The 14,064-nt window shown below is 42.6% G+C and overlaps 1 protein-coding gene across 1 annotated transcript; it reads right to left on the minus strand.

Moving 5' to 3' along the window:
• Nucleotides 1-1,180: 1,180 nt before the first annotated feature.
• On the minus strand, nucleotides 1,181-10,430 carry LOC114479720 (matrix metalloproteinase-16-like). The gene is made up of 10 exons (XM_028473551.1): nucleotides 9,999-10,430; nucleotides 8,718-8,845; nucleotides 8,249-8,365; nucleotides 7,800-8,104; nucleotides 6,268-6,429; nucleotides 5,043-5,260; nucleotides 3,998-4,136; nucleotides 3,616-3,766; nucleotides 3,361-3,476; nucleotides 1,181-3,073 (listed from the first exon to the last, which is right to left on the minus strand). Exons 1-10 carry the CDS (start codon nucleotides 10,170-10,172, stop codon nucleotides 2,712-2,714), a joined length of 1,872 nt encoding a protein of 623 aa, XP_028329352.1. The 5' UTR covers nucleotides 10,173-10,430; the 3' UTR covers nucleotides 1,181-2,711.
• Nucleotides 10,431-14,064: the final 3,634 nt, after the last annotated feature.

The raw sequence follows: 14,064 nt of genomic DNA on the forward strand, positions 1-14,064 counted from the left end.
CCAGATAAAGTGGTGACTGGGTGGAGTTTTGCTCCCGATTCGGACATAAAACCCAGGACCTTCTTGCTGTGAGGCGGACGTGCTAACCACTAAGCAACCGTGCGCCCATGAATAAATCAAAACCAAAAAATGGATGTTACTTAAAACATGCTCATGATATGTGGAACCAGCCGTGGTGTGATGAATCTACTGGTGCTCCTCGTTCCTTATGATCAACGTCCGTGTGTGTTGACGGCTGCTGTTAGCGGTATTTATAATGTGCAAAATAAACATTTTACTGCCCTCAAGAAAGCTGTAATTGATTTTGCAAAAGTGTCAAATGGTAGAAGTTCTAACATCTATTGTTCCTCCCAGTTGATAGGCAGTCACTAGCTTATCTGGATACTATTTGGACCGTAAAACAAAACATAAACGTGAGCAGCTTTTTACGAGCTAAAACATCCACAGACTGAATGAAAACATGAGCAGGACCAGAAAACTACTGAAATAAATTCCAAACTGTCCTATTGTGTGAGGAGACCTGGTCCAGGATCTAGGGAGGGAAACCAGGTGTAGTGGACTTCAGCGCTCGCTGAACTCTGAACTCTCTAAACTATTTGTTCTAATATTCACATTTTGAACCTTTTTTGCCACTTTTTTTTGTCTGTTTGTCCACTCCAATTTGCAACTTTTAAACAATGTCTGTGGTTTTTCAAATCCCATTTCACCACTTTTTTTCCCACCATTTTTGGTTGCTTTTAACTCATTTTATTTCTGATTAAAACAAGGATTTACATCTTTAAGATGACTATATATAAACCAAATAATAGTAAATGTTCCTGGATAACAGTGGATATTATTCAGATGGACCATCATTTTGCTGACTTTATGGATGGGCCCCAAAAATCTCTCCCCTTTATTCCCCCTTATAGATGGCCCTGTCTACACATGACTGTTTTTCAATGTTCATGTCTGTGTTCAACCACCTTCAGCTACAGTGGGGGTCCCCACTCTCTGGGAACTTTTTTGGGGTGAACAGGTTGAGAACCACTGGTCTAATGAACCAAATCACTTTATTTCACTCAATAATCCTGTATTAACTCAGTCATTTGTGTTTTTAGTAATGATTGCAATGTTTCTGAAGGTGTGAGTTGTGATGTTGACGTTCTCAGTAGAACACTCAGAGTCCACAGAGCGTTTTAATCCTGTTTGATTAATGCTTATTACAGGTACAGAGCATTAGTCCTTCTCAGTCCACTGGGATGGAAATGTTAAGAAATTATGAGATGTTTGAACCGTGCACGCTCAGAGGACACACACACACACACACGCACACACACACACACACACACACACACACACTGGACGTGCTGTTCAGAGAGGACTGGGTTTAAGGCAGAGTTTGAGACTGACTGTAAACACAGTCTGTGTTCCCGTGCCAACGAATCCTCTTTGGAAGAAAAGGACGTTTGGGCCTCCCACAGGGGCCGGAGGTTTCACACCAACGCTCAGAGTCCAACACGAAGAGAGACGTGGACAACAATGACACAGCAGAATCACCAGAGTGTGTCCCTGTGTGTTTACAGCATGAGGACAGTGAATAAACGGCGTTTCTAATGCGTAGATCTGTATCTCATTGATGGGAGTGACATGAGGACACGGTAGCTTAGCGTTAGCTTAGGATGGGTTGCCACTTCCTGCTGCTGAAGCTGAAGAAGGTGAACATCTGAAATTACATTTACAGAAGAAGTAGGCATTGTCGTTTTGACCTTCCTGTAGTGGGCGGGGCTAATGGTTTAGGCTCACTCACTGAGGTTCGGTATGAAGTGTTAATCAGGGTTTGATCTTTAACCCCTACACTGTTAAACTAACCCACTGACACCAGTGTTAATTAACTCTACATAGTGTTAGTCAGGATTAGATTAAACCAGGTTTAAAGTGTTAGATCTAAAAAAGTTTATTCAGAATAAACTGTGTTTTAACTCTTTAGATTGTTAAACCTTCTCACAGTGACACTATTGTTAGGACTTTAGAGTGTAATGAACTGTATCAAGTTTAGTTAGAAACCCATCTAGTATTAAACTAACCATGCCGTCTAACACTGACACAAGTGTCAATGAACTCTACAAAATGTTAGTCAGGATTAGATTAACTCAAGGTTAAAGTGTTAGATCTAAACGGGACAAGTTACTTAAACACCCGTTGTTCAGTGTTAAACCTTCTCACACTGACACTAGTGTTAGGACTTTAGAGTATAATGAACTGTATAAAGTTCAGTTTCATACCCATCTAGTGTTAAAGTGTTAGCAGGAAGTGAACGATGGTGTTTAAGTGTTGGGTAGATGACCTCAGACTCTGCTAACACTTTTAAAAGTGTTAAATAACCTGAAGAAAAGTGTTACATTAAAAAGTTTAAAATAACCTTGCGATTAGTGTTAAATGTAACCCCTCAAAGTTCAGACTACACTGGGTAACTCTCTCTGGAGCAGAATTGAACCCTCACACTGTAGAGTTTACCTCAGTGTTACTGTTAGTGTTAAAATTACACTGACACACGCTAACACTGGTGATTCTGCTGTGTAGGACCAGTCTTCTGACGTCGGGGTGGGGGTGAGGGGTGCGTGCAGAGATGAGGGTGGGGGCGCTCGGACAGTTCAAAGGTTGTTCTGACGTCTTTTCAGTCTGAGCACTTAGTAAATCCAGCATGGCGTCCCTTAACAGTGGGGGCATCGTCAGACCCACTCCTGCATAGAGCGCTTACAGTACAGTATGTGTCTCTGTGTGCTCTTCCTCCTGAACTGGAACACGGTGTAGAGCAGCACCATCATGCACAGTGCCAGCACGCAGGGAATAGCCACGGCCACCGCCTGCTCCGTGCCACCCCCCCCCTCCAGCTTCATCACCACGTCGGCATCCCCGCCCTCGTAGTGACGCTCCTCCACCGTCGGGGGGCTCCACTCCCAGTCGGGGTCGGAGGGAAGGCCGTCGCAGCCCATGAAGTCCCTGAGCACGGAGCGAGGGTAACCCGGCTCCACGCGCAGCAGCTGGTTGTTAAACTTCCAGTATTCCTTCCCTTTGTAGAAGTAGGTGAAGCCTGTGGAGGGAGGGGGGTACAGGTAAAGTTTATGGTAAAGGAACACGCATCACTACAGCCCTCCAGGACTGGGCTGATGGTAAAACTGATGCTAAGGCTGATGCTAAAGTTAATGCTAAAGATGATGCTTAAGCTGCTGGTAAAACTGATGATAAAGTTGATGCTAAAACTGATGCTGACGTTGATAAAGCTGATGATAAAGTTGTTGTTAAAGCTGATGTAAAGTTGTTGCTAAAGTTGACGCTAAGGCTAATGCTAAAGTTGATGCTAATGCTAAAGCTACCTACCGTTAGCTTTGTCCACAAAGGCTCCCTGTGGGGAGTCAGGGATGCCTTTCCAGATGGAGATGGGTTTGGGGTACCCAGGGTCCATGGTCCTCATGTCCTCGTTGTACCTCCAGTACCTGTGGAGGACAAGGGGACTACATTAGGACTACAAAAGGACTGAGGGGATGGTGGCGCCCTCTGGTGCTCACTGAAAACCAAATCCAGTTCACACATTTCCTTAATGAACCTGTGAAATGTCCACAAAAACACACACACCTGTCCTCTTTGAAGAAGTAAGTCTTGGCCACGTCCTCCCACCACACGGCCGTCTCTATGCTCTGGGTTGGCATCCCACTACCAAACAGAGAGATGTCCTGAGGGTAGGACGGCTGGAGGGTGGTGTCCTTAAACACCCAGAAACGATTACCTAACACACACACACACACAGAGGAGTCATCAGATTCCACCCCCAGTGCAAACTGATTCCTGTTCTTTCATATAAAACATAATTAATAAATATACCCAACTAACCCTAACCTAAGTAATCCTAATTTAACTAATCCTAACCTAAGTAATCCTAATCTAACTAACCTCATGGTGCAACGCTTTGATCATCATCTCCAGAACAAAGTGTGTCACGAATATAAGTTTTTTTTACCTTTGAAGAAGACAAACTTCCCTTCACTGTTTTCATAAACAGCATCAATTTTGGGAGGCAGGCCTTTCCAGAAGTAGTTGATCTGCATCGGATAACCAGGAACCACAGAGTTGTCCCGGACCCTCCAGAACCACTGATCCTGTAGAGAGCACAGACAGGTTACCATCTTGGTCCCACGCAAAGGGAACGCTACAGCTAAAGCTACGGGAATGCTACGGCTAACAGCTACAGCTAACGCCACAGGATAGTGTTGTGTTCAAGACCACACTATCCGAGACCAAGACTTGCCCGAGACTAGAATGCACCAAGACCAAGACAACATTTTTTTTTATTCAAAAAATATATATAAATAATTAAAATTATGACAAGGTTCAACAGTTAAATAACATTCTCTCTTTAGTTTTAGTTTCTTTTAAATACATTTGACGGACAAAAAAGGTGCCTGCAAAAAATTAGCTAAATTAAAACTACTACTGCTACTGATAAATTCACAATTATTCTCCATATTTGAAAACAAGACTTTTATGTCAGCTGAATGTACAGTAAGTGTTTAAAAGTATTTCTGCCAAGAAATAACATGGCTGGTCACCTACACACCACAGAGTGTTTCCTCTTTGCTGTGCTTTTACAAATGTTTTCTTTGTGGTTCGTGAAACCAAATTTCACAACCAACAAGTTAGCGGACATGTTTAGCTCCGCCTCTCTCTCCTGCTTGTGTGTGTGAGTGTGTCACACATGTCACTCAGTCACATTAAGGAAGATTGAGGTCATTATACGGGGTGGATTAAAGAATGAATAAAGGATTGTTTCATCCCGTTCTTTCCTTGTTATTATCACATTATAAAAAAGTTTAAAAATAGCAGGAATTAGTGCTGGTCTCGAACGGCCATGAGGGAAAGTCCCGAGTCCGAGACAAGACCGAGTCAAAATGCTTCCAAGTCCGAGACGAGACCGAGACCTTTAAAATTTGGTCTCGAGACCACAACAACACTACCACAGGAACACTGGCTAACGCTGCAGCTAACGCTATGGCTACCACTCATACCTTGAACACAAAGAGCTCCTGTCGGAGGATGGCGAGCGTGTTGAAGCCTCCGTCACAGATACTGGGTTTGGCGTTGGGGTGTGAGGGTTTGGGTCCCTGTGGGGGGCGGTGGGGCCGGGCGTGCCGGTCATGTTTGCGAGGATCGGACGGAGGCTGGAAGCGAGGAGGAGGGGCTGTCGGTGGAGGTCTGGTGGGCTGAGGAGCTCTGTCAGGAGGACCTGAGGAGGACAGATCACAGTTCATCAATCTGTAGCATAGAGCACTGTTTCTCAAATGGGGGTACGTGTACCCCTAGGGGTACGCAATGACACACGGGATACTTGAGAGAGAGAGGAAAATAAAAAATGAAAGCATTATGATGTTTCATAATGTTTATTTTTTAGTTAATAATGATCATCACAGAATATTACCAGCAACTCACAAAAACACAAAAAAAAATATACTGTATGATAAAAAGAACAGCAAAATGACACTGTCTGAAAGCCTATTCGTTCAGCGCTGAGTTTTCCTAAGTGAGCTTGAACACCTCATCACGTGAATCTGAGCCTGTGCAGGAAATGGAGAGTGCTGCTCAGTTGTATGTGCTCAGCAATGAGGGGAGCAGACTCAGAGACCCTCTTTTTCCCTTACTTTTGTGTGTGTTCTATGAACAGCAAACCACACTTACACAACTTGTGCATGTTACGTCCTGCTGCTGAAATTAAAGCTGATAAAGGATTCACTGGCCGGAATCTTTTTCTAGTGTTCTCATCCAAAACCAAACCATACTTTACAGACACCAAAAACACACACACTAAGAGAGAATAATTTAAATAATACCAACAACACACAAAAACAACAACAAAAACACACAAAATAAGAGAAAAATATACTGAATAATTAAAAGAACAGACAAAGAACAACAAAATGACACAAAATGTTGTGGTCGGACATAAGGGGGTACTTGGATTCCTAAGGTTAGAGAAAGGGGGTACTAGAGCCAAAGAAGTTTGAGAACCACTGCCGTAGAGGGTCGACTATGGGGTGGAGAACCAGGAGGTCCTGGACCAGCTTTGTCTCTGGTCTGGGTCACACGTGCATCGGAGCAGGAACGACACTAACAGAACAATCTGAAACTAATGCTTGCTCAGCAGCAGGATAACGTTAACTCAGTGGCTTGCTAACGCTACCTCAGGGGCATGCTAATGATAGCTCAATGGTGTGCAAACGCTAGCTCAGGGCTTACCGTAGATTTTCTGGATGCCCTGCAGGTCGTCGTGAGGTAGCTTGAAGTTCTCCGTGTCCATGTACTGGTAGAACGGAGCCATGATGGCGGTGGGATCGTTGGAATGTTCCAGACCCAGAGCGTGACCCAGTTCATGAACCGCAACCAGAAACAGGTCGTTACCTTCACACAGAGAGAAGAACTATTAAAGTTGAAGACACAGAGTGACCTGTTAACAGGAGAACATCCTCAGAACCTGAACCAGAACCCACAAGAAGCTCTCACAACAAAGACTCACACAGGAAAGACTCACTGATTACTGTAGCTTCTTAATCTTTCTATCCTAACCTAACTAATCCTAATTTAACTAATCCTAATTTAACTTAGGGCTCTCACTTTAACTTGTTAATTGCGATTAATTATTTACAGGAAAATATAATGTGCTAAATCTGTTAATCTTTTTTTTTAGCACTCCAAACCTTGATGGAGTTCAAAAATGAGAATCGTGCAATTATTTTTTCCAGTTATTGCCCTTGTTCCGTTTTTATTTGGCGGGGGTTGTTGATGACTGTCTTCTTGTATCGTTTGTATTTTCTATTATTTGAAGATTGACTTAAGTACATGGCAATATGACACGTAGCCCTTGAGACGAGTCTCAAATAGAGCAGAATGTAAATGCTACGCCTGTATCTGCTCAAACAATAAATTACTTCATAAAGCTACTTTGTTATATATCAATCTCTTGATCTGCCACAATAATGCAATTTAAATGAAAATACCTCAAGTTCAGAGCGTTTCTCAACAATTTATAGGTGTGATTAAAAAATAGATTAATTAATTACAGAGCATGATTAACAATTTTATAAACTCTTGACAGCTGTAATTTAACTAATCCTGATTTAACTAAACCTAACCAGGGGTCGGCAATCTTTACTCTTAAAGGAGCCATTTTGCCCAATTTCACCTGGATTAAAGTCCTTCCAGAGCAGAAATAATATCAATTAATTTCATGAGTCAATGGATTTGAAGGGCTACAAAAAATAACTTGAATTTGACAAAACGTGATCAGGTCGGACAACACATGCTAATTGCTCATTTCTTGCAACATATCAAGCATGCATATTAAGCCGGCATGTCTTTATCCACACAAAAAAAATCTCAATTTTCTTCCAGAGTAGTCTTTTTATTATTTAAGTTACTGTGTACTACCAGGGATTTATAACTTGAGGTTAGCCAGAAGTGCAAGGAAAGTTGATGGTCCGTAGATGTTTCAGGACATGAAATAGGAAGGTGGCAGAGTTATTGCACAATGTGATTTATTTTTAGTCATTAATCATCAATATCCTCTGTAAAAAATATTTCATTATTTTAATATTTTTTCTAAAAATATAGGGAGCCATTGCAAAAGAGTCAAAAAGCCACATGAGGCTCCAGAGCCGCAGGTTGCAGACCCCTGTCCTAACCTAATTAATCCTAACCTAACTAATCCTAATTTAACTCATCCTAATTTAACTAATCTTAACCTAACTAATCCGATTTTAACTAATCCTGACCATCATGGTTGGGGTTTCCCAGAGTCCAGGGTTCGTCTGAGTCGAAGTGCGTGTCTCCTCCGATGCCCGGCCCAGGGAAGTAGGCATGAGCGAGGAACCCTCCTTCACCATCAAAGGGCGAGCTGTCTCCATGGAAACCAGAGGCGAAGATGATGGTGATGTCTACGTCCCTGCGGCCTGTCTCCAGAGCGCTGTAAGGGACGGCCTCGAAGCGCAGCGGCGTCACGCCTTGCCACACATCGAACGCCCGACGGATGGCATCATGCGTTTCACGAGCGCCGACCTTTGGGGTCACGTTTTTAATGCTGACGCATGCAGAGATCAAAGGTTAGTGAAATAATCCACAACTTTTCACAGAGTAAAGACAAATATAAAGCTGCATCTCCATGACAACAGCATCATGTGATGCCACAGGATGAAGGTGATAGTCTCCATGGCGACCAGCTCACCTGTAGGTGATGTGCGTGCGTTGCCACTTCTGTCCTGTGAGTGCGTATCTGCGTCTGCGTGAACGCGCAGAGTGTTTGAATCTGTCGGGAACGCCACAGCGAGGTTTCTGCATCCAACTGTGGAGGACGGAGAGAACATTTGACCACAGAAAAGAAGGAGGAGCTTAAATAACAGAAAAGAAGGAGGAGCTTCAATAACATCTTCAAAAAGAGAAAAGAAAGAGGGGCTTCAATAAGCAGCTGCATGTGGCTCCTTAGTTCAGGCTAAGTTAGCATTAGCACTCACTCTTCTGAGAAGGCTACATTAGCATTAGCACTCACGCCTTGCTTGAGGCTAAGTTAGTATCAGCACTCACTCTTTGAGTCTAAGTTAGTATTAGCATTCACTCCTTGATTGAGGCTAAGTTAGCATTAGCATTAGCACTCGCTCCTTGATTGAGGCTAAGTTAGCATTAGCATTAGCACTCACTCCTTGGTGGGGTCATCCAGTGTCCCGGTGACGTTCAGGCCGTAGACTCTCTGCATGGCTGATATGGCTGAGTTGACCGACTGTTGTGTGTGAGTGTGAGGGAGGTAGCCGTACTTTAGGAGCCATTCCTGGAACACACACACAGTTAATGACCCTAACCTGATTGATTAATCGATCAGATAAACTCTGTCTGTGTTGTTTGGATAAAGTATTTGCAGGATCTGGTCTAAGATGTTTCCACAGTAATAAACATGTCATCAGGTCATACTTTAATTCGTCACTGACAGGAAATTCAAACAGTTATTTAACGACACTCTTAAAAGGGTACCAGTAGTGTAACTGTAAATAACAAAAAATATGTTTAATGTATTACTAATAAACAAAATATGTGCATGTTTTTTTTATATTTAAAAAAACACATTAAAAGGACTTTTTATAATAATTTTATACCATGGGTCATAAACTATGGAGAGTCTCCATTTTAATCAGGATATGATGGCTGATCATCACGGCCTGTGGCTTTAAATAAATGTTGCATTGTGGGAGGTAGAGGCGTAACAGGTGTGTTTACATGTGTGAAGTGTAGTTTTTCAGCAGCTGTGTGTAACCTCTCCCTCAGTGATAAAGTACAGCATCCAGGTTGTTAGGAGAGGATTAAATATCACCTTTATCACCAACTTCCTGCTTCTTGTGAGCCTCTCTGCACCCACTCAGCATCAGAATTAGCCTAACGGACAGAGCTGTTGTTAGCAGCAGAAATGAGCCATGGCTGAGTAGTTAGGTGTTGGATGTACACAAATATGGTTAGAAACTGTGATTGATTGGATGATGCTCCACTACCTCTGAGGATCAGCACCTGACGGCGCCCCAACCAACAGGTAAGTTCTCCTGACAGAGTTCATCATTTAGCCACAAGGAAATAAGAGGGAACAATGTGGTGGGGCTGCAGTTAGTGCCATGACACCCACCATAGTGTCACCTGTGAGTGGAAAACGTAGTAGTTCTCTGAACAAGAACGTTTACAAGCTGCATTCTAGGAATGTGAAGGCAGTACTCCTGCCTCATGTAGGGGGCGCTACTGACACTACCCAGTTTTTACTGTTAGGAACTGTGTGTGTGTGTGTGTGTGTGTGTGTGCGTGTGTGTGTGTGTGTGTGTGACATTTATGCAGACGTTTAATCTGTAACACACACACACACAGATGTAAACATGTCTATATTTTGATCCTCGGCGCGTCGGCCATTGATGACGAATGTGCGCGTGCGCGTGCTCGTGCCTCACCTCCACACTGAACGGGAGTCGCTGCTCGTGCTCTCCAGGCGTAGCGGCGCAGAGACCCAGGACCAGGACCAGGACCAGGACCAGGACGGAGCTGCACAGGGATGATGATGATGTTGATGATGATGATGATGATGATGATGAAGGTTTGGGCCTGCGCGAGCATTCAAAGGTCATAGTGAGAGGATGGTGCGCGTGCACACAGGAAGAGCCTCCGCCTGAGGAGGAGGATGAGGATGATGATGAAGATGCTGGGGGTGCAGATGGAGGATGAAGAGGATGATGATGAAGATGATGATGATGATGATGATGATGGTGATAATGATGAATGATCAGAGCTGAGGAGTCCACCGCGCCGTGCTCGCCATTCTCACGCACATCAGGACTCCGCCGCCATCAACAGCATCAGTCTGCGCAACCCAGGCTCCGCGCATGCGCGCTAGCTGCCTCTCCTGACCGCGCATCCTCCGAGCCGCGTGCACGTTCAGCACCGCAACGGCCTCCGTGCACAAGATAGCGCGCGCGCACGCACAGGAGACCGTAATCCTCAGGTCACCTGCTCCGGTGTACGCCAACGTGTGTCACTGTTATTGATCATTAATGATTAGTTAATGTGAATCATTGTCATTAATCACTCTCCTCTGATTGATCGGATCAATAATTCATATTTTCTTTGACTCATAAATCTGATGACAAAATAATTTAGCTTAAATATTGCATTATATTTACTGTGACGTAGAAAAAAACCTGTTTATATTTAGACGGTTTTAAATAAATAATCCTTGTTTTAGTTTAGCCCAACTTACTCAACCGAAGTGTGTGTGTGTGTGTGTGTGTGTGTGCGTGTGTGTGTGTGTGTGTGTGTGTGTGCGTGTGTGTGTGTGTGTGTGTGTGTGTGTGTGTGCGCGCGCGCACCAGTCCATCGCACGTGAACCCGCCTGCCTAACTTTCACTAAAATTAGGCAGGTGTGTGTATTTTATAGATTCTATAGAAAACGGTCAAATGTCACGTAAATAATATTTATTCACTATTTCATAAGAAAACAAACACTATAATGATGTGATCTCTCAGCAGTGGTCACTAGAGGGCGGTGTTTAATGAGAAATAAATCTACACAGAGGAAGGACTGTATTTATATTATAAACAATAAAAATTTGATTTTAATTAGAATATGATTTACTACCTGTTTATTATAAATTCAATGAGATATTTGATGAGTGGACCTTTTTATATTTTATTTGAAAAAAGACAATAGTTTCAAATTAGTAAAACAACATAAAGGAGTAAAGATCAGGGAAAACATAACTAGTGAAAAAAAATACAGGCATCACAGTATGTGAGTTATTAAAGGAACAGGAAACAATTATTCACACAAAAGCAGTTTATTCACCTTTTTTATTTTCATACAATAATTATTTTTTTTATATGAATTTTTGATCAGTTCTGCTGTAGGTTGAAGGTGGGACGTGGCAGCGACTGATTGGTTCCCCAGTCTTAAAGAGTTTTATGTGTTTTTATGGCTTTAAACCGGAAGTGACTCAAACACACCCCTGGGAGTTGTTTACTGGATAACCATGGAAACTACAAGCTGCAGCAAATGAAACACACACACACACACACACCGAGGTTCACCTGAAGCGCGAGTTCCGTTAATTTGGCCCAATTTCCTGTGGGACCGCACCAGTGAATTGTGGGCGTGTCCTGCCCTGGTGCCTTAGTTTATAGAAATGTCTTTATTTCATTTCATTTCATTCCATTTTATTAATTATTTCATTTATTTAAAAAAATGCAACAACAGCATTTACACGAATGAAAAGGAGCAGAAAGAAGTACACACATTTATATAAAGTGTATTTATTTAGTGAAAACCGAATAAACTGTAAATGATTATGAGACACAGAGCCAAGCTACACTGGCCTCATGCAAAGGATATTTTCATGTTCACATGGGACTGAAGTACATCCTGTATCACTTCGACTCCCCAGGGACCTACGCTAGGATCCTGTTTGTGGATTTCAGCTCTGCATTCAACACCATCATCCCGGACATCCTTCACTAGAAACTCACCCAGCTCACAGTGCCGGCCTCCACCTGTCAGTGGATCACCAACTTCCTGACTGACAGGAAGTAGCAAGTGATGCTGGGAAGCATCACGTCCAGCACCCGGTCACTCAGTACTGGCGCCCCCCAGGGGTGTGTTCTCTCCCCACTGCTATTCTCCCTCTACACTAATGACTGCTCCTCAGGGGACCCCTCTGTGAAACTCCTGAAGTTCGCAGACGACACCACCGTCATTGGTCTCATCCAGGACGGTGACGAGTCTGCCTGCAGACAGGAGGTGGAACAGCTGACTCTCTGATGCAGTCAGAACCATCTGGAGCTGAACAGGCTCAAGATTGTGGAGATGACAGTGGACTTCAGGAGAAATTACCCCCCCCCCCCCAAAAAAAAACAAAACATTTTGAACAGCACAGTGTCTACTGTGGAGTCTTTCAGGTGCCTGGGATCCACAATGTCACAGGACCTGAAGTGGACCTCCCACATAGACACTATCAGAAAAAAGGTACAGAAGATTATGTACTTCCTGCATCATCTGAGGAAGTTCAACCTGATCATGTTCTACACCTCCATCATTCAGTCTGTTCTATGCACCTCCATCACATCACTGTCTGGTTTGGATCTACAACTAAACTAGACAGACACAGACTGCAACGGTAATCAGGTCTGCAGAAAAGATCATCAGTGTCAAACTGCCCCCTATCCAAGACTTATACCTATCCAGGGTCACGAAATGGGGAGGTAACATCAGACCCCTTACAGCCGGACACAATCTGTTCAAACTCCTCCCCTCTGGCAGACGTTACAGATCACTGTACGCCAAAACAACTCATCATAGGAATAGTTTCTTCCCCCAGGCTGTCACTGTGATGAACACCAAACAAAGAGTGTCAGACCTGTTGCTGTGAAATAACTCTGGAACTAAACATGTAACAACCCTGGAACAAAACTGTCACTGCGAATGTACATATAAATATAGTATTTAATTTAAACGTAGACCTTCACTCTTCATTATAAATACTGAAATATAATTAACTGAGACCCTGAGATCCCTGCTGATGATGTGGAAGGGTTCCAATAATGTGAATGCTTCAATAAACCAGCATAGTTGGGGTAGTTCCTGCAGTAGCATCTTGTAGCAAAGCATCTCTGATGTTTACTTCACAACTCATGTTTAATTCATCATCCTTCTTGCACTACTCATCACTGCATTACTGCACTATTATCCTATTATTATTGTTTTTATCTTGTTATTTGATCCTATTTAGTTTTGCATATATTAGTCTTTAACTACTGTTTATATTTTGATTGTTATTATTTAATTTGTTAGAGAGAGCACAGTTCACCAAGTCAAATTCCTCGTGTGTATAACATACATGGCCATTAAAGTTGATTCTGATTCTGATATTTCCAGAGTGGGTCACCCAAAAATCAATGCATATATGTGACTAATCATTAGTGATGTGAACAGTCTATGTTCACAGCTCAAAGCTGATCAATTTACAGGGAGCTGAGGCGTATGGTAAGTTATTTAGTGAAGGTCCAAACATGTTCTAGACCCAAACACACACTCTTTTTTACTATTTAGAGGAGCTGGTATGTCCATCAGATAGGATGTATAGCAGATATTTTTCTATATTCTTAGGTGGAGCTGTATTACTGTACCACATTTACTTTTCCTATGCGATGTTGTTCCTGAGATACTGGAAACTGGAAGAACTGGAAGAAAAATAAGGACACACCCCTCACTAAAATGTCCATATCTAAAAAAAATATTCATCAGATCAAACTAAACATTTACAGTGTGAATATTGAATTATTACAGAGCAATTGGTAAAAACGTCGGAATTTTTTTAGACCGAAGTGCGTGGGCTATTAGTTGAAATCAATGACCTATATCATATATCTACATATATTATACAATATTAATCTTGTTAACGTGAATGAGGAATATTTTCTTGTTAAATAAAAGGATAAATGTGATCATTAAATCTTCAGTAATATCAGATC

This window comes from Gouania willdenowi, chromosome 17 (assembly GCF_900634775.1).
Source record: "Gouania willdenowi chromosome 17, fGouWil2.1, whole genome shotgun sequence".
Classification (NCBI taxonomy): Eukaryota; Metazoa; Chordata; class Actinopteri; order Blenniiformes; family Gobiesocidae; genus Gouania; species Gouania willdenowi.